At 45.2% G+C, this 20,000-nt stretch overlaps 2 protein-coding genes and 2 long non-coding RNA genes across 6 annotated transcripts in view; 1 reads left to right on the forward strand and 3 right to left on the reverse strand.

The window, feature by feature from the left end:
• Positions 1-615: 615 nt before the first annotated feature.
• Positions 616-5,086, reverse strand: LOC135095046 (uncharacterized). Its single transcript, XR_010264042.1, has 5 exons — positions 4,951-5,086; positions 4,710-4,772; positions 3,867-4,045; positions 1,785-1,949; positions 616-1,306 (listed from the first exon to the last, which is right to left on the reverse strand). It is a non-coding gene; the product is annotated as an uncharacterized LOC135095046 (long non-coding RNA).
• Positions 5,087-6,840: 1,754 nt separating this feature from the next.
• LOC135094851 (chromo domain-containing protein cec-1-like) lies at positions 6,841-10,636 on the reverse strand. Of its 3 annotated transcripts, none has more exons than XR_010263999.1 (5): positions 10,285-10,636; positions 9,263-9,592; positions 7,946-8,914; positions 7,375-7,848; positions 6,841-7,233 (listed from the first exon to the last, which is right to left on the reverse strand). XR_010263999.1 is itself a non-coding variant. In XM_063995298.1 (5 exons), the coding sequence occupies exons 3-5, from the start codon at positions 8,158-8,160 to the stop codon at positions 7,077-7,079; spliced, it is 696 nt and encodes a 231-aa protein (XP_063851368.1). In that variant the 5' UTR covers positions 8,161-8,914; positions 9,131-9,592; positions 10,285-10,636; the 3' UTR covers positions 6,843-7,076. The 3 variants fall into 3 exon arrangements, 1 of the variants encoding a protein (XP_063851368.1); XR_010263998.1 differs by having other exon boundaries at positions 6,842-7,233; positions 9,131-9,592; XM_063995298.1 differs by having other exon boundaries at positions 6,843-7,233; positions 7,525-7,848; positions 9,131-9,592.
• A 1,697-nt stretch (positions 10,637-12,333) lies between these two features.
• On the forward strand, positions 12,334-13,700 carry LOC135095097 (uncharacterized). The gene is made up of 3 exons (XR_010264049.1): positions 12,334-12,413; positions 12,865-12,944; positions 13,277-13,700. It is a non-coding gene; the product is annotated as an uncharacterized LOC135095097 (long non-coding RNA).
• Positions 13,701-15,398: 1,698 nt separating this feature from the next.
• Positions 15,399-20,000, reverse strand: part of LOC135094877 (solute carrier family 15 member 2-like) — an 8,586-nt gene continuing 3,984 nt past the window's right edge. The window contains exons 5-8 of the mRNA XM_063995352.1: positions 18,189-18,324; positions 17,397-18,062; positions 16,669-17,095; positions 15,399-16,149 (exon numbers count right to left, since the gene is read on the reverse strand). Coding sequence (XP_063851422.1) covers positions 15,820-16,149; positions 16,669-17,095; positions 17,397-18,062; positions 18,189-18,324 — 1,559 coding nt within the window. The 3' untranslated portion in view covers positions 15,399-15,819. The remainder of the gene's footprint in view (positions 16,150-16,668; positions 17,096-17,396; positions 18,063-18,188; positions 18,325-20,000) is intronic.

Consider the following 20,000-nt stretch of genomic DNA (forward strand, 5'->3'; position numbering starts at 1 on the left):
TCTACTTTATTTTGCTGTATAGACGTAAGGAAATGTATAGATGAATGAAAGTTATATAGATGAAGAGAATTTGGTGTTGTTATTGTTGCTAGAGTGTCGTAACCCTGAAATAATACGATTTTTTTTAAATTTTCTATTATTAATCTACTTTATTTTGCTGTATAGACGTAAGGAAATGTATAGATGAATGAAAGTTATATAGATGAAGAGAATTTGGTGTTGTTATTGTTGTTAGAGTGTCGTAACCCTGAAATAATACGATTTTTTTTATTTTCTATTATTAATCTACTTTATTTTGCTGTATAGACGTAAGGAAATGTATAGATGAATGAATGTGAGATAGATGAATAGGATTTGGTGTTGTTATTGTTGCTAGAGTGTCGTAACCCTGAAATACGTTAGGTTGTATGTGAGTAATCATTATTTATTTATTTATTTATTTTGGAGAGAGGGAGCATAGATGTAAATGAATGAAATAAATGTATGAATAAATAAAATGATAATATGAACACGTGAATGCAATGGAGATAAGAGATAAGCAGGATTTGGTGTTATTTATTATTATTATTATTATTATTATTATTATTACAAATACAAGATTACGAATACAGGTTGCGAATTCAAAATCACAAATGCAGATTACAAATGTGAAATTACAAATGCAGTGTATATATATAAATGAAATACAAAGGTTACAATTACAAAAAAAAAAAAAAAAATTGCCGATTACAAATAGAGATTACAAATAGAGATTACAAATACAAGTTAATGCCTGATAAAAAAAAAAAGGAGGAGGAAGGAGTGGAGGAGGAGGAGGAGGAAGAGGAGGAGGAAGAGGAAGAGGAAGAGGAGGAGGAGGAGAATAGAGATAGACAGACAGAAAGACACACTGAAGCAGAAGAAGAATAAGAAGAACAAGAAAAAGAACACGAACAACAACAACAACAACAACAACAACAAGAACAACAAACAAACAAACAAACAAACAAACCCCCAAAACAAACAAACCCCCAAAACAAACAAACAAACACCACAGAATTAAAACAGACCCCGTACAAAACACAGAATTTCAGATCACCACCACCACCACAACCACCACCACCACCACCACCACTGATGATGATGATGATGATGGTCACTTTAATAGTTAGAAGGCGTCATTGGATTGCGTCTGGCCAGCTTGAAAATATCTAACAGAGAGACGGGACAGCCTGGATAGCGTCTGGCGCACCGACCCCCCTTAGTTCCTCCCCTCCCGACCTCTGCAGCCTCCCAGTACGGCTTCAGGATGGTCTTGTCTTGAGGTCTGAGGAGAGAAGGAGGATTAAGAAGAGGAGGAGGAGGAGGAGGAGGAGGAGATAAGGGTATTCAGAATGCAATGAATAATTATGAGATGAAGATAACGATGGTAATGGAGGACAGAAGGAGATTAGGATGATAGGAACAAGAACAGTAAGAATTGACAGTAAGGTGGTGATAATGGAGGAGATGAAGGAGAAAGAAGAGGAAGAAAGCAGGAGAAGGAGAAGGAGGAAGAGGAGGAAGAGGAGAAATATAGTTAAGATTAGTCAAAATTTCTACTCGTTTCTTTTCTGCTCAGTAATAATAATAGTAATAATAATAATAATAATAATAATAATAATAATAATAATAATAATAATTCTCTCTCTCTCTCTCTCTCTCTCTCTCTCTCTCTCTCTCTCTCTCTCTCTCTCTCTCTCTCTAACCAAACCCTAGCCTAACCTAACCTAACCTAACCCGGCGCATCCCCACACCCTACTCACGTAAGGAAAGCAGTGAGGAGGTGTCCAAGAAGGTTAAGGGTCACGAGTCGTTTACTCTGCCCTTCACACACCGCCCTTAGCAAACAGTTCCGCCCATCCACACCCCCAGCTGCCAGGGACGCCTCTAGGTGGTGAAACAATGCCAGCTGATCCTCCGCGAGATTCCTGTAGAAGTAGTAGTAGTAGTAGTAGTAATAGTAGTAGTAGTGTGGTTTATGTTATCAGGTGTGGCAGCAAGACAGATGAGGATACAAGGACTCGGTAACACAGCCAATGATTGATGCCTTCCCTCAATCCTTCCCTCGCTTCCTGACTCCCTGATTGGTCCACGCTTTGGTTACCGCCTTGTGTTGCACCGTGCGGCCAATTACCACTGCATCTTCGCCAGACTCCTCACCAGATTACAATAAATAGATAAATTAATAAATAGATAAATAAATAATCGTTTATCTTACAATTTAGTAGCATTTTTGACAAGACAGGAGTGAGAGAGAGAGAGAGAGAGAGAGAGAATGAATCAGTCAGTCATTGTTTCCATGTTCCTGTGTCCACATATCCTCACCTACCTGAAGTACTAACACACACACACACACACACACACACACACACACACACCTCGTCTTCCCCAGCACAAGAGGAGGTAAATTGTGAACATGGTCACTGCTATGAGAGGAGACGTCTCTTCTCACTCTAGAATACGAAGAGGTGGACGAGAAGAGGAGGAGGAGGAAGAGGAGGAGGAGGAGGGGTAGTAATAGTAAGCAGGGGAGGATGAGGCAGGATAATAGGATGAATATGAAGAGGAGGAGGAGGAGGAAGAGGCAGTCAGATCATTATAATTATCATAATAATACCCAAAGTAGTCTGTGTACTGCAAACCGGGGTCAGGATACTCGAAGGGGGGCTGTGAGACGCCACCCCCGTCACCTGGGTCCTCATTTTCCTCGTACATCTCGTCAAAATAGTCTTTATCAACAGTATCGAGGAAAAGAACAACTGGGAAAGCAAAGAGGGTGACTCCAATCGGTCTTGGCCCCAACTTGCTGAACATCGGAAGGTTGACATTGGTGGAGAAGGCAATGGTGACACGTTCCATGGCGGCTGGGCACGGCGAGGCGCTACTGGGGTACTTTAAAGGATTTGTTCTCGTTCTGGGGTGATCTGGGGTGCCTCCGTGAGCTTTCTGGGGTGATTTACAAGGCTTTTCTACTGTTTTTTGGTGTTTCCTGTGTCTTTAAAGGTTTCGAGGCATCACGATCAGGTGTTAAGTATGGCGTGGTTACGGATGAGGCAGATTGGCGGAGAATAAGCTAAATTTAATGGTACTTCCAGGTGTTTTTTCAGGTGTTGAGTGTGTGGCTTCGGGTGTTGAGTGTCCCAGGTGTAGTGTGATGCAGTGAGGGGGACAGTGAGGGACAGAACGCTAGACTTTCCCAATGCGACAACAGGCGAACTCAAGACGGGTGGAAGTAAATGCAAAGATGTCGTCGTGTTAAAGACCACAGGACAGGCTGACGGGTTGACTGACAGGCTGACTGATGACTGACGGGCGAACTGACTGGCAGGCTGGTGTGCTGGGATGTCTTCAAGTATACAGACTGACAGACAGATAGATAGAGCACAGTAATAGGAAAGAGATGCTGACTGACTGATTGGCTGACTGACTGACTGATTAAGGAAGGGGGGGCGAGAGAGCACTTGTTTACGTGTTAAAGGGAAGAAGATGACTGAAGTGAGAGGCGGAGGCTGATGTGAGAGGCAGAGGGGGGAGTGGGAGAGGGGGGGTGAAGGAAGTAGAACAGGGTGAGGGAATGAGGGGTAAGGGAGAGGTAGGAATGGAGAGGGGAAAGGGGGGGGTGTGTAAGGAAGGAAGGAAGGGAGGAAGGAAAGGAGGGAGGAAGGAAGGGAGATAAAAATTAAATAGTGTTCTGTTTTTTCCTTCTCCTTCTTCTTCCTCTTCTTCCTCCTCTTCTTCCTCTTCTTCCTCTCCTTCACATCATCTTCACTTCATATTTTCCAGTCACTTCCTCACTCCACCTCCTCCTACACCACCACCACCACCACCACCACCACCACCCTTACCTCTCACTCCACACGCCGAGAGATCTTTCCTCCTCTCCCATCACCCCTCCCTCTTCTTCCTCCTTTCCTTCCTTGGGGCCGAAGACTTCATTCAGGGCAACAGCGACACGAAAAACGAAAACTACCGTTGTGGTGAGTTCTGTCGCATTAATCACGTCCACGAAGGCAGGAAGGCCGAGCTGGGAGAGGGAAGAGTGTGGGGAGAGATGCAGGAGGTGAGAGACATGAGGAATGGCGTAGGGGAGGTACTGATGGGGAAAGGAGACGAGAGAGACGAGGAGGTGGGAGAGAAATAGATGTTTTAAATAGTGAGGGAGAGATACATAAACAGATTGATAGATAGATAGATAGATAGATAGATAGAGAGAGAGAGAGAGAGAGAGAGAGAGATAGAGAGAGAGAGAGAGAGAGAGAGAGAGAGAGAGAGGGTTTAGAAGCTCTGAGACCAACAGAGAAGGAAATATTGGAATGGAAGAATGAAAGAATGATGAAATAAAAGAAAGGAAAGAAGGAAAAGAGAGGAGATGAAGAAATAGAAATAATCATGCAGAAAAAAATAAAAAACAAAAAGAAAAACGAAAAAGAAAAAGAAAATATACAAAAACAAACAAACAAACAAACAAACAAACAAGATAAACTAATTAATTAATGCATAAATGAGTCAATTTATTTATTTATTCATTATTTTCACCAACAATGACCTCCCTTGACCTCCCTTGACCTGCCCTGACCTGCCTTCACCTCGCTGTCCTTCAATCAGATTTCTATAGCATGACCTAACCCTTTCTCCTTCCAGTGACCTAACCTGACCTGCTGTCCTGTCCTGACCTGCCCTGACCTGACCTGCTGTTCGAAAATCCAGGAAGACTGCGGCGATAACTCCTCTTTAAAGTTGAACAGCATGACCTGGTAGGGGGAGGGGGGGGGAAGGGGTCAGTCTCTCTCTCTCTCTCTCTCTCTCTCTTATCCCCCCAAAAATCATCAAATTAACTTAATCTTTACTTTAAAATAACACAAATTAACTTACAGCGAATAAATAACAAAACTAATTTATCTCTCTCTCTTTAACGAAGCAAAAACTGACTTTTCGTGGGTGGCGTGGGCAAGGAGAGCAGAGCAGCAACACGTCCTCTTGTCACGGAAGCCGGGGTGGCACTGAGGCTGACTGAGCGGGGTCATTCCTTCCCACTCAAGAGTCTCATCACGTGTCACCGGTGATTGATATTCTCCGAGCCTATAAGGGACTGGATCAAGGTCACTGGCTCTGCTCGTCACTCGGGAGTTTGGTAAAGGGTTCACATGTGTTCGTTTTTTAATTCTTCTTTATTCTGTTTTTTTTTTTTTTTTGCTACTAAATAGTTCTTGTTTGTTCGTTTGTTTGTTTGTTTGTTTGTTTGTTTGTTTGTTTGTTTTGGGGGAGCATTTCTAAAGTATGTTTTTTTTTTTTTTTTTTTTTTTTTTAGCTTTTTCTTGTCTTTTTTTCTTCTTTTGTTTTTTCTGTTTAATAATTCTTGATATTTTAATTTTCTCTTAAGAATTCCACGGTTATTTTTTTGTATATATATATTTTTTTTAAGTGGAAGGGTTAACGAGTGATTTAGTGTCCTATTCTTCACTGTGCCACCTGTGTCTGATTTTTTTTTTTTAAGTGTCAAGATTTTTTTTCCTCCCTTCAGTCATGCACGAGTTAAAAAAATGATCTAATCTTTTATTTTTTTTTATAGATTGATCTCTGTTTTTATTTTTTTCTATCTAATAATTCTCCTTTTTCATGGAGTTTCAATATTTTTTACTCATTTTATTTATTTATTTATTTTTCTCTGATCGATGGTTTAACAAAGAGGCTCCACACGTATATTCCTTCCACCAATCACAGTGCAGCTTTTCAATGGCATTATCTACATTAGCCAATCAGAATTAAGGGATAGTTACTATTAATGTCACCTTTTCCTTCGCCAGCCAATAGTAGAGGAGGTAAACATGACCTCATTGACCCCCAGACCAATTAGAGATAGGTAAAACATGACTTCATTATACTTTTCGCCAATCAGAAGCAAGATAGAAATAAATAAAGGATGACGTCATAAAGTTCTGGACCAATAGGAAGAAAGATTAACAAAAAGATAAATATAACGTCATAAAGTTCTCGACCAATCAAAAGAAAGATAAAAACAAACTAAAAAATACAAACACGACGACGCAAAACTCTCGACCAATCAGAAGAAAGAAAAAAATAAATAAATATAACGCCAAAAAATGCTCGGCCAATCAGAAGAAAGACAAAAACAAACTAAAAATAAAAACAAATATGACGTCACAAACTCTCTCAACCAATCAGAGGAAAGCTAAACGCAAGTAAACATCACGTCGCAGAATCGCAGCCTGTTCTGATTGGTGAATATTTTGTTATTATTGTTATTCCGTGCCTGTGTAAGGATACATATCATATTTCGCCCGTCACTCACTCAGGCACCGTTAAAAAGATTCCTTGCGCTTGTTTTGTTATGCGTTATTCATTTGTTATTGTTGTTTTGACGTTTTGTTATTGGCGTTATTCAGTTTAAGACGCTGACCCTATTCTCTCTCTCTCTCTCTCTCTCTCTCTCTCTCTCTCTCTCTCTCTCTCTCTCTCTCCTATTGCTGTTTTATTTATTTATTTATTTGTTTATTTTATTTATTTTTTGGTACGGTTGTGGTGTTGTACGATTTTTTTATTTCTTTTCTTTTCTTTCTTTTCTATTTTTTTTCTTTCTCTCTCTCTTGTTTTCTATTTATTTTTATTTTTCATCTCTCCAACTTTTCTTTCTTTTTCTCTTTTTTCTTTCGTCCTTTTTTAATTATGATTTTTTTCCCTCTCGTTTCTTTTTCATTTCCCTTTTATTTTCATTCTTTTCCTCTCGTGTTTTTTTTTTTTTATTTTTTTTTTCATTTTGGTTTTCCTGTTTTTTTTTTTTTTTTGGAGATAATGATTAATTTCTTTTTCACCAGGTATTAATTTATTCATTATTTACATCACATCCTTTTATTTAATCATTCATTATTATTCATTTACTTTAAAGGAATGGCAGAGACAGACAGACAAACAGACGGACAGACAGATATACGGGAGGAGGAAGGGAGGAAAGAAAGAAGAGGAGAAGGAGGAGGAGAAAGAAGACATTGAGAGGAAGAAGAATAAAGAGAGAGAGAGAGAGAGAGGGGGGGGGGGGATTAAAAACATCCTCCTAGCACATTGAAAACAGAGAGATGGCAGGAGGGGAAGGCGCCCCCACAGCTCCTACTCGTGCCCCCAGCTGCCGCCTGCCCCCCAATCCTCTTCGCTGCCCTGTACTGCTCCAGGATGGCGCCCCCGTGGGTCTCCTGGGGCCTGAGGAAGAGATAGCGCATTAATAGATAGATAGATAGAAATGTAGATAGATAGATAGATAGATAGATGAGATTTTTATTTTCTAAGTATGTATGAATGTATGTATGTATGTATGTATGTATGTAGTGGAGATGTACATACACAAATAAGATATGCACGAGATGACTGAGAAGAGAAGGATGCTCGGAGGAGGAGGAGGAAGAGGAGGAGGAGGAGGAGGAGGAGGAGGAGGAGGAGGAGGAGGAGGAGGAAGAGGAATACGTGTGTTTGTAAAAGTATTCACACACAAACCTCTGCACACACGGCCTTCCATCCTCCACCCCGACCTTCTCCTCCACCCACTGCTCCACCCACTGCAGAAACCTCTCCTGCTCTCTTGCCACGGCCTCCTTGTCCTCTTCCACCTCCTCCTCCACCTCCACGTCTTCCTCCTCCTCTTCTTCCCTCCAGTAATCTATGCCTTTGTAGTCTTCCTCCTCCTCTTTTTGTCTTCCCTCTTCCTCCTCTTCCAGTTTTCGTCTTCTCTCCTCTTCTTCTCTTTCCATCTCCTTCTCCCACTGCTCCCACCACGCCTCCTCCTCCTCCTCTGTTAGCGGTGCCATGCCGTCAGCTACCCTGTGTGGAGATGTAGCAGTAGTAGTAGTAGAAGTAGTAGTAGTAGTAGCAGTAGTAGCCGAGACAGTTTTTCCCCTACACACAAACACTAGCTTACCTTGGCGTGTAGACCTCAAGACCCAAGAGGACATCGATGAAGAAGATGTATTTAAAGAGGAACTCGAGGACCCCCAGTGGCTCCGCGTCCAGTTCCGAGTAGGGGAGGACAGTAATGCCAGTGAACCCTATGGAGAACCGTCCAAACACCCCGTCTGTGCCCCTGGGTCTTGTTGGCGGCGGTGGCACAGAGCTGACTAGGCCCTTCCCATCCATTCCGTCAGCCTCCCTACTTCTGCCCTTTTCCTCTCTCTCTCTCTGTCTCTCTCTCGAACTTCTCCTCCTTCTTCTCAGCCCCGCCCCTTTCCCCCCTCCTCCTTCTCAGCCCCGCCCCTTCATGACTCGCCTCTTTAGCTTGTTTGTTTGTTTGTCTTTCTTTTCCTTTCTTTCATTCACTTTATTCAATTGTTCATCTTTATTCCCATGGCAGTTTGAAGATTGACAGACAGACAGACAGACAGACGGACAGACAGACAGACAGGCCGAGAGGGAGAGGAATGAAGGGAAGAAGGAAGAAAAAGAGAAGGGAAGAAGAAGGAAGGAGAGGAAGGCATTTGAGATACACTGGAAGAGGAGGAGGAGGAGGAGGAGGAGGAGGAGAAAGAGAAAACACAATAGAGAAGAGAAGATGGGAGAAGAAGAAGAAGAAGAAGAAGAAGAAGAAGAAGAAGAAGAAACACAAAAGGAAGAAGAGGAGAGGAGAGAAGGAGAGAAAAAGAGAAAAACGAAGAAAGAAAAGATTATGGGTAGGAGAGAGAGAGAGAGAGAGAGAGAGAGAGAGAGAGAGAGAGAGAGAGAGAGAGGAGGGGGGGGTTAAAAATATCCCCCCAGCACATTGAAAACAGAGAGGGGGCAGGAGGGGAAGGAGGCCCCACAGTTTTCCCTCGCCCCCTTCGCCGCCGCCTTCCCCCCAATCTTCTTCGCTGTCCGGTACTGGTCCAGGACGGCCCCTCCGTGGGTCTCCCGGGGCCTGGTAGAGAGAGAGAGAGAGAGAGATAAATAAACAAGTAGGTAAAAAGAGAATATTTCTTATCTATGAGACAAGTATCTATCAACTCTCTCTCTCTCTCTCTCTCACACACACACACACACACACACACACTCCAGTATCAATATTAATCGAAGTACGTACATGTATGTATGTATATATGTATGTATGTATGTATGTATGTATGTATGTACGTACACGAACAAGATATGCACGAGATGACTGAGAAGAGAAGGATGCTCGGAGGAGGAGGAGGAGGAGGAGGAGGAGGAGGAGGAGGAGGAGGAGGAAGAGGAGTATGTGTGTTTGTAATAGTATTCACACACAAACCTCTGCACACACGGCCTTCCATCCTCCACCCCCACCTTCTCCTCCACCCACTGCTCCACCCACTGCAGAAACCTCTCCTGTTCTCTTGCCACGGCCTCCTTGTCCTCTTCCACCTCCTCCTCCACCTCCACGTCTTCCTCCTCCTCTTCTTCCCTCCAGTAATCTATGCCGTTGTAGTCTTCCTCCTCCTCTTTTTGTCTTCCCTCTTCCTCCTCTTCCAGTTTTCGTCTTCTCTCCTCCTCCTCTTCTTCTCTTTCCATCTCCTTCTCCCACTGCTCCCACCACGCCTCCTCCTCCTCCTCTGTTAGCGGTGCCATGCCGTCAGTCGCCCTGTGTGGAGGTGTGGTAGTAGTAGTAGTAGTAGTAGTAGTAGCAGACATACAGATAGACAGACAAAAGGCTTATCTTCACCAGAAAATTTAATTAGAAATAGTTTGGCATCCACGCACCACATTAAAACTAACCAAACACACACACACACACACACACACACACACACACACACACACACACACACACACACACACACATTATTTATTTTGTGCTTCCATTTTCTTTTTCTTCTCGTTTGCGTGTTGTTGTTGTTGTTGTTGTTGTTGTGTATGTTTACTCTTCTTCTGCATTTTCTTTTTCTTTTTCATCCATTTATCTCTTTCTCCTTTCCTTCTATTTTTTTATTTATCCTCCTCCTTCATCTCCTCCTCCTTCTCTTCCCTTTTCGTTTCTTTTTCACCCTTTCATCCTACGCCTCCAGTTCCATTTTCCTTTCACTACTCATCCTCCAAACTTAACCCAAAACGAACCCAACCAAAGTAACCAAACTCTAACCAGCCAAACCGAACGCAGCCCCGCACACACACACACACACACACACACACACACATCACCCCGTCACTCATTCACCTACCCCAGCCGCAGAACCCCCGAAAATAACCCTGAGAAGCAAAACAAACCTCAAAAACATTATCAAAACACGTCAAAAGTAACCAAACACGCGCACACACATACACACACCCTCTTACCTTGGCGTGTAGACTTCCATCCCCAAGAGGACATCCAAAAAGATCACAATTCCAAGGTAAAATTCAAGGACCCCGAGTGGTTCTGCATCAAGCTCCGAAAACGGGAAGATGCTGAGGCCGATTAAACCAATAGACGGGCGCCCAAAGACAAAATCGTAGTTCTTGGGTGGTGTTGGTGGTGGTGGAAGGTCGTTTGTCATCCCCTTCGCCTCCATTCTGTCTCCTTCTCTGTTAATTTGTCTGTTTTCTCTCTGTTTTTGCTCGCCTCTGTGTGTGTGTCTGTGTCTGTGTGTGTTTATCTTCTGTCTCTCTCTCTCTTTCTTTCTTTCTCTCTCTGATTCAGTTTGTTTACTAGGCGCTGTCTCTTATATACCTCTCTCTCTCTCTCTCTCTCTCTCTCTCTCTCTCTCTCTCTCTCTCTCTCTCTCTCTCTCTCTCTCTCTATAGCTCCTCCTTCTCCTTTTCCACCACGCCTCCTCTTACCTTCATTTTCCTCCTCAGCCCAGCCTCTTCCTATTTTTCCTCCTCCTCTTCCTCCTCCTCCTTCTCCTCCTCCTCCTCAGCCACGCCCCTTCATGCCCCGCGCCTCCACCCCAAACTGTTCTATTTAGTCCGCATTAGGTAACGTTGAGTGGATGAGTGGATGAGTGGATGGGTGGATGTATCAAACTGCTTGCCATATGTTTTGTATACTTGTGTTGTTTTTGTTGTTTATTTCAGTTGTGGATCCATTTTCTTTCTTTCTTTCTTTCTTTCTTTTTTAAGGTTAAATATTCCATTTTCTGTTTTGCTTAATTAAGGTACTGTGTAATTGTGAAGGTATTTCGTGTTGTAATTTCAGTGTAATTTTGAAGATTATTTTGATGATGTATTGTGTGTGTGTGTGTGTGTGTGTGTGTGTGTGTGTGTGTGTGTGTGTGTGTGTGTGTGTGTGTTCCTTGATCTTATTATTCGTCCTCCTCCTCCTCCTCCTCTTCTATTTCGTCTTAGCCTACTTTTTTTTTCCCTTCTTGTTATTCCTCCTCCTCTTCTTCTTTATATTCTTAGTATCTTCTCCTTCTCTTTATATTCGTATCATCTTCCTTCTTCTCTTTTATTCATAACTCTTGTTTTCCACCTCCTCCTCCTCCTTCCCCTACTCTTCTTCTTACTCCTCCTCAGCCTCCTTCTCCTGTTCGTATTCACACCATTTTCCTCCTTTTTTTTTGTACCCCTTTACCAGTCCTTCTCCTACTGCACCTCTCCTTCCTTCCTCCTCCTCCTCCTCTTCCTCCTCCTCGAAGGTTAGGTGTCTGAGAGGAAGCAACGAGTCGATAGTGTTATGGTTTAAATATCAGGTTTTTATCTTGCAGGGAAGAGGTAAACAGTTAACAGATAATGATCCGGTAAATTTTCACATAAACCCACGTTAAATTACGGAACCCAGAAACTATTACCTTGCTACAATTGACTGGCGTGCCTAAAGGTATTATCGGACACACTAATCCTCTCGTAACAATATAACAATATCTCAGGTAAGCTTCGCAGACCTGACGACACAAAACCCTTTATTTATTTTTTTTTTTTGATAATGGAACCGTCGACATTTGGAACTCTCCCGGGACAGTAAACAGCAACAAGATTGAAAAATTTAAGTGCAAGTTAGACAAGCACCTCGCATTAATCCCCTCCTCCTCCTCCTCCTCCTCCTCCTCCTCCTCCTTCTCTTACTGCTTGCATTTAATCAGAGCACCTGCCGCCGAGTCATTCACCTGTTTGAAGATAACGGGCAGGTGAGATGAATAATGGTGATGAAGTGATGATGATGATGATGATGATACACGTCAGATTAATATTGATGTAAGAAGACAAAAACTTTTCTTCTCTTCAGTGAATGTAATTTGATTCGTTTTAAAATAACCTCTCCTTCAACGGTAATCCTCTCTCTCTCTCTCTCTCTCTCTCTCTCTCTCTCTCTCTCGGCTCCAGAGGCATCCATTGGTGGGTTGAGGAACTACTAACGGTTGCCAAGTAGAGATTTTCCACCTGTCTTACTTCCTACACTCAGAGAGAGAGAGAGAGAGAGAGAGAGAGAGGAGGTGGGCGAGGGAAGAATGTTTCCAGTTTCCTTCCGGTCAGCGAACAGGGAGGTCAGTGTGTGTGTGTGTGTGTGTGTGTGTGTGTGTGCTTCGTAATTTGATTTTGTGTGTGTGCGTGTGTGTGTGTGTGTGATTAGTAGTGTATGTGAGATTGCGTGTATTATGTAGGTGTGTGTGTGTGTGTGTGTGTGTGTGTGTGTGTGTTTAATTACTGGTTAACGTGCTACTTTGGTGTACTCAGATTCGTCACATTAAACTTCAGATAGGCTGAATTAGTAGTTAGCGTAATTAACAAAGTTGTAATTAGTATTAGTTATTTCAGATTAATTAGTGGCTTGGTCATTAACGTCATTAACTACCACTTCAAGCCCCAACACACAAACACGCCGCCGCTACTTCTCTTTCCACAACCACACCTATTGAAGAGCAGGTTGAGGTTGTACCTAATAAGATTTACAAGGTTGTGGTATCTTTGGAATGTAACACTGCCTCACTGTTGCAGGCTGGAGTTGACCGGTGCTTGAGGGACATGACCCGGCCCCAACACTGTCTACCTGTCCTGGTCCTTCACTGCGCATTCAGGTTGGGGTGAAATTGAAGACTCGTCTCAAAAGATTTACTATGAATTTAATGGGATCTAATACTAACCACTACTTCCGGGCCGAGTTAACCTTTAACTCAAAAGATTTAGTGGTTTTTAATGCAGTAAGATTTAGGTTTGAATAATATGATTGGTCCATTACTATGAATTTAACGTGATCTAACACTAACCACTACTTCCGGGCAGAGTTAACCTTTAACTCAAAAGATTTAGTGATTTTTAATGCAGGAAGATTTAGGTTTGAAAAATGATTGGTCCAAACAAGATTAACTGCCTTTTATTGTTATTGTGTCTAACGCTATCACTCTTTCAGGTTTGACTGCCGCTGTGGAGACCAGTCACTCCCTCAGGCTTCAGGTGAGCACCGCTACAGGGACGTGAGCTAGTCAAACGTTGCCTCCCCCTGTCCACGCCCCGTCTCGGCCCACTCGCAGCTGTACGGAGAGTGGAGAAGACGCCGGCAGCAGCAGCACCAACTCCAGCGAGGATTGTAATTGGTGCCTACTTCCCCTTCCTGTCCTACACTGTGCTGTCTGGTGGACGTGTCTGTCTGTTGATTAGTGTGTGTGTTCTAAGCGTTCAAAGGACGCCTCCCATTGTTTCGTTTTTATTTTATTTTTTTTTTTACTTATTTATTTTTTTTGTGGAAATGCTTCTACCTTGTCTCCGGACACTCTGCGAAGTATCATTAACACGTTTCCTGGATGCTGGTTTGTAAATAAAAATCTGCAAGTTTATTTTTTATTGATTTTATTCCTCGTGAAGCAAGCGCGCGCACCTACACCTACCTGGACAAGCCGCAGTATGAGTGAGTTGTGCAGAGAGAGGGAAGATACTGACATAGCAAACACTGGCGAAGACCCAAACTAAAAATCTGACGAGGCAATGTGGAATAGGATTAGGGGGGGGGAGGAAGACCTAAAACTAAACTAAATATCTGACTGCCTTATGTGGAGAAAAGTAGGATTTCCTGAGAATGGGAAATGCTGTGGCTGGTGTGGCCTCCTCAGCTGGTTGTCACCTCCTCTGCCCTCCTCGTCCATCCAGCGTGGGTTCGTCTGTAACTAAGACGGAGCAACAAATACCCCATTTCTCATTTATCTCGAACACTTTAATTTAAAAACACCCCATAACTCAAAAATTTCTCTCTCTCTCTCTCTCTCTCAAAATACACAACTTTTTTAAAACAGAAAATGCTACACACACACACACACACACAAATAGAACAGGGAGACAACACACACACACATAGAACAGGGAGACACTCAAAATCAGCACTGGCTCCCACCACAGACGCCGGCAGTGTGCAATGGGGCAATACATGACATAAGGATGGGTGTTCCTGCGCTACACAGCCCGGGCACCGCACCCTCTGACGGCACTGCATCCTGGCACACCCTGTAACGACGCCACACGGGAGCTGCTTTGTGACACACCCTGTAGTTCACTTGGTACGGTTGTAAGGGTATGATTCGGCTACACCCTGTTTGGTTTGTCAGTCAGTCCGTTCATCAGTCTCTTAATGAAACACACACACACACACACACACACACACACACACACACACACACACACACACACATAGTAAAAGAACATGAATAAAAATAATTGTCATTTTCACTTCAAACTGTCACCAATCCTTAAATTTACTAAACTAATTTCACTAAAGACACAAACTCAAAGAAATCTGAACCCCAGTAAATAAAACAAATAAACGAGATAAATGAAAAATATAATAAACTGAAGTAAATTAATAAAAATGAAAACTTGTAAAATTCGAAGACTCATGAAGCCCAAAGCAGGTCTCGAAGGTTTACTCTCTCTCTCTCTCTCTCTCTCTCTCTCTCTCTCTCTCTCTCTCTCTCTCTCTCTCCAGACATTTATTCCTTTCCCTTCCTCATCTCTCTCTTCCTTCCTCATCCTCTCACTCTCTCCTCTCCCTTTCCTTGTACTCAGCCATTGCATTCCATTAAGTTACAGTACCTCTCTCTCTCTCTCACTCCCTCTAGCGCAAAACAACCCTCCCTTATTTCTCTCTCTCACCCTTCTCCTCTCCCTTCCTCCCTCACTTCCTTATACTCAAAATAAAGGAAAATTAATAATATTTCTCATCCCCTACCTTTCAGTCCAGGATAACTCGCTATTCCGACAGCAACAGGGAAAATTCAGGACCGACTGGACTCCCTTCCTTTCCCTCCCCGCCATGTTGAAGATGCTGGGTTAGTCTCCTTCCTCAGCGCTGATTGGTCGAGGTGTTCAGTCAAATGAGAGACTAAATATTTTTGTTTTGAGTTTTATAGAATGTGTTTTGTTATTTTTTTGGTTGGTTTAATCTATGTGTTATTTATTTTTTTGTTATTAATGTTTGCTTCTCTCTCTCTCTCTCTCTCTCTCTCTCTCTCTCTCTCTCTCTCTCTCTCCATCGAAACAAAATATTATCAATAATTTCACACGTATAATATATTTGCTCTAAAAAATTGTCTTTGCATGTACAGTATATATAATTTTCTATAACATATACAGTCTTTTAAAAAATACAATTATAAAAAATTCTAAATAAAATGTAAGTTTAAATTTATCACAGATTTTTTTTTTTTTTTTTTGTATTCGTGAAAAAAAATATTGTATTGTAATTTGTGGTGATGATGATGGTGGTGGAGGTGGTGATGATGATGGTGATGAGAGAGAGAGAGAGAGAGAGAGAGAGAGAGAGAGAGAGAGAGAGAGAGAGAGAGAGAGAGAGAGAGAGAGAGAGAAGGAAAGAAAGAATAAGACAAGAATAAGAACAAGAAAAAAAAAAGACAGCACACACACACACACACACACACACACACACACACACATACACACACACACTTAAACAGCATGATCATCAACAAAACCAGGATTTAAATGAGCTTTTTTCTTCTCCTCCTCTTCCTCCTCCTTCGTCCCTCTCCCTCGCCCAGACGCGGAGGAGGAGGAAGTAGAAGGCTTTGAATCAACATTAGCAGAATCCAGTCCGGTATCTGAACCTGAATGCGCTGTTCCCTCGCTCTTGTGATACCATTTGAGGAGGATCACAAATATAACAGTGTTTAAACCCATAAGAGCTGCGTAGAGGAAGGATTCATTAGAGGCCCGATGTTTGAAAGACCCCGTAGCGCCTGCGATCGCGTTCAGACCAGCGAACAGCCACAATCCGATCTGGAAATAAAGATAGAGGGTTACAGAGACTTGGATGTGGAGAACTGGGGAGATGAATAGAGAAACGCAGGTAGAGGATTAGATGAACCTGGGAATGAAGAATGAGGGAGAGAAATAGAGATAGAAGTGTTTGGGAATAAAGAGAGAATTAGTGGGATAGAAAATAGTGGAGGTAAAAGGATGGTTAGGTATTGGAGAGAGAGAGAGAGAGAGAGAGAGAGAGAGAGAGAGAGAGAGAGAGAGAGAGAGAGAGAGAGAGAGAGAGAGAGAGAGAGAGAGAAGTAAAGGGTTAAATGTTATTGATAGACGGGTAGTTAGAAGAAGAAGAAGAAGAAGAAGAAGAAGAAGAAGAAGAAGAAGAAGAAGAAGAAGAAGAAGAAGAAGAAGAAAAAAAGACTAAAGAAAACGAAAGGAAGGACACACACACACACACACACACACACACACTACAAGAACCACAACCATCACAACCCACCGCAATACTGACCCACCACCACCACCACCACCACTATAACCTACCGTGATGGTGAACAAATTGGCAGCCTGCAGAGTGGACTTCATAGCGAAAGGGGCTTGAGAGTACGCGAAATCCATACCAGATACTGAGAACAGGACTTCGCCAATAGTGATAAGGAGGTACTGGGGGAAGAGCCACATCATATGTACCTCAGCTGGCGGCGTCATCACAAACACTAAAGCTTCGGCGCCGCTGCCAGACACCACTACGTCATAAACACCATCCTGCCTCACAAGGGCGTCTCCTACCGTTCCCTCCGCGGCGCCAAAAGGTCCTGGTTTCACTACAAGTTTATAATCCTGCGGGCTGATTTTCTTGAAGGGCGTCCACTTCGGCCCGCTTCCCTCCAGGGTGAATGCCTCTTCCAGGGCGTCGTACTTCAGGGTGAGGTTGTCCACGCTGCCGTCCGGGGTGATGACTCGGATCTGTTAGGGTGAGATTGGGTAGGGTGAGGTAGGGTGACGGTAGAGTAGGTTAGGGTGATGACAGGGTAAGTTAGGGTGAGGTAGGGTGAGATAGGATGTGTTAGGGTGATGGCAGGATGTGTTAGGGTGTGTCAGGGTGAGGTAGGGTGACGGTAGGGTGTGTTAGGTGTCATGGCAGGGTGAGTTAGGGTGAGATAAGGTGAGGTAGGGTGTGCTAGGCGTGAATATGAGGGTGAGAGATGTGCTAGTGAATTAGGGTGAATCAGATTGACATGTGCGTACGTATGTGCGCGCGTGGGCCTCACCTTAGCCTCGGCATCCTCGTCCTTGATGTAGTCCAGGGTGGGGGGGGGAGGGGGAGGGGACCAGTGGGGGCCATGACCAGGGTGGACTCATGGGCGCCAGTGACAGGCACCTCCACCCTCACCTCCGCCCCCCCTGAATAGCAGATGGCACGCACCACCACCTCCACCTGGTCCCCCTCCACCTCGAAGTCCTCAGGCACCAGACGGCCGCCGGGGGGGACCTGCAGGGACGCGTCAAGCTTTTGCAGGGTGACGGAGGCTGGGCAGGGCAGGGCGTTGTACACGTGCACCCTGGCTTGGGACGCTGGCAGGATGACTTGCTCCACGCTAATGTTAACAAGGGCATACACCACGAAAGCCGTCACTGCGAAGACCATCCCAACAATCATTCTGGAGGTGGTCTTGGTGAGGAGGCCGTAGCGAGTGAGGAGGGGGTAGATAACCAGGTCAAACAGAGGGATGAGGGTGATGATGAGCAGTGGGTTGACGGTCGAGGACATCTCCGGGGGGATACGGTAGGTGCCAATCAGACCGTCCAGTCGTTTGGCTTGGAAGATCATGCCAGTGGAAGTTTGGTAGAATAGAGCCCAGAACAGCGGGAAGGTGCAAAAGAGACACAGCACCCGCATTGTTGTCTTCACGTCCCTCACCAACTCCGGGGAGAACCTGCGGGAGGAACACAAAGGAATACATTATTATCATCATTATCTCCTTATCTCTCCCTATTCTTCATCATCTTCCATCTCTCCCTATCTTTCCCTTATCTTCTCGTCCCGCCTCTGGTCCCCTCACCTGTCAAGGGCGCGGTCCAGCCAGTGCTCCACCTGCTTCCTGTCCTTATCCCAGGTCTTCTTAATGGCGTGACCCACACAGCGGAGTGACTGCAGCAGCATGGTGTCTGGGGGCGCCTCCACGTAGCGGGACCGACCTGCAGGAGAAGGAGGAGGAGGAGGAGGAGGAGGAGGAGGAGGTTAGTTAAGATTATTTCTCCCTGCCTTCTCTTCTCTCTCTCTTTCTCTCTCTTGTACTCTCCTTCCTCCTCCTCCTCCTCCTCCTCCTCTTTACTAAATTACTAGGGAGGAGGAGGAGGAGGAGGAGGAGGAGGAGGAGGAGTTTAGTTATTAAGATAATCTCCTTTTCTCTTCCCTTCTGTAGGATACCCTGTGTCATCCTACAGAGTCCTACTAGATCCTACCGCTATTCCTACTTCCCAAGGGCGAACACCACTGTAGAGGGTCATACGAGGCCTTCATTGCTTAGATATCCTATAAGATCCTATATTATCCTGCAGGACTCTATTCGTAATCCTATTTAGGCCCCACTCACACGGCGCCGCCACATGTTTGCAGTGAGTCAAAGGTAATCACTCACACGTCTGGCAGCGCGGCCAAAGGGTGCGTGAGGTGCCTGGCTGACTCCCTCCCAGCTACACTTACTCCTGGATGAATTGTACTATAGGGTGACTCGCTCCTGTTGGCTGTGTTTGGGCGTGGTAGTCACAAGGCTCCATTGTTACGCCAAGGTCACACCATCAATGTGTGTGTGTGTGTGTGTGTGTGTGCTAAATTTCACTCCCAAACAGCCAGGCTGGTGCACAGTGAGCGGCGTCATCCAGGATGTGGTTCAGTTTGGTGCTCGGCAAATCTTGAGCAAGAAGCGTGACTTTCATAAAATGTCTGGAAACAAAATGTGTTGTAACTTGAAGTGTGTGGCTCGCGCCGCCACGCTGCGGGAGGCTCCCTCACGGCTACGGCTCAGCGTGCGGGAGCCACGCCGAGGCTGCCTGCCGTGGTGGGCCAAGAAGCGCACGGTGGCCACCCTTTGCTTCAAGGAGGCTCTCTGGCAACAGGGAGCCTCTGGCGAGTACGAGCAGACCGCAGAGTGCGGCGTGAAGGACCTGGCGGGCCTGAGTCGCCTGGAGGCTGACCTGCCCGTCAAGGTGAAGTACTGGATCAAGGGGCGGCCCAGCAAGGCGCTCCTGCAGGTCTCACTGGGCGCCCTGCTGGACCAGCTGGAGGACACCCCTGCCTCCGAGGCCTGGCTGGCATTCACTGCCACAGGCCAGGAGCAGCGGGTGTGTTGGCAGCCCGCGCAGCACCAGCATGGCGTTGGCGCCGACCCGCCCCTGAGTGACGGCGGCCTGCAGAACTTGGCCGATCCGCCCCTGGGGTACGACGATCTGTGGGACTCGGGTGGCGAAGAGACTCCTGTGGAGGACCTGGCCCCCGAGACTTCCGGCCCTTGCGTCGCGGAGGACGCTGACGGGGAGTGGGAGATCTTCTTCAACCCCTCCACCGGCAAGACGCTGCGGCTTCCCCGCCACACCGAGGAGGAAGCAGCGGAGATGTGGCAAGTTCCCTGGGAGTGGACCAACCTGGACGCCCTCCTCAACCCTCAAGCCACTGCGAGTTGGCGAGGCCCCGGGGCATGGACCAGCGAGGACGATCTCCTCAGTCCTCGCGGCCTGCACATCGTGGCGGGCATCCGCCCTGTGGTGAAGAAGTCGCGGCTTCCCGAGGGTCCTCAGTGGTGGGAGCAGGCCAGCGCTGGTACTGCTGCTGCTGCTGCTGCTGTGCCTCGCCCTGCTGAGTGGGACAAGCAGCA

The sequence above is a fragment of the Scylla paramamosain genome, chromosome 47 (genome assembly GCF_035594125.1).
Source record: "Scylla paramamosain isolate STU-SP2022 chromosome 47, ASM3559412v1, whole genome shotgun sequence".
NCBI classification, from domain to species: domain Eukaryota; kingdom Metazoa; phylum Arthropoda; class Malacostraca; order Decapoda; family Portunidae; genus Scylla; species Scylla paramamosain.

What these genes read in the sequence shown, in the direction of transcription:
- LOC135094851 (XM_063995298.1), bottom strand. Translation starts at nt 8,160, where the DNA reads ATGGATGGGAAGGGCCTAGTCAGCTCTGTGCCACCGCCGCCAACAAGA. An exon ending in CTTGAGGTCTACACGCCAAG is followed by an intron (nt 7,849 to 7,945) that starts GTAAGCTAGTGT and finishes ATCTCCACACAG; the next exon opens with GGTAGCTGACGGCATGGCAC. An exon ending in GGAAGGCCGTGTGTGCAGAG is followed by an intron (nt 7,234 to 7,524) that starts GTTTGTGTGTGA and finishes TCTCTTCCTCAG; the next exon opens with GCCCCAGGAGACCCACGGGG.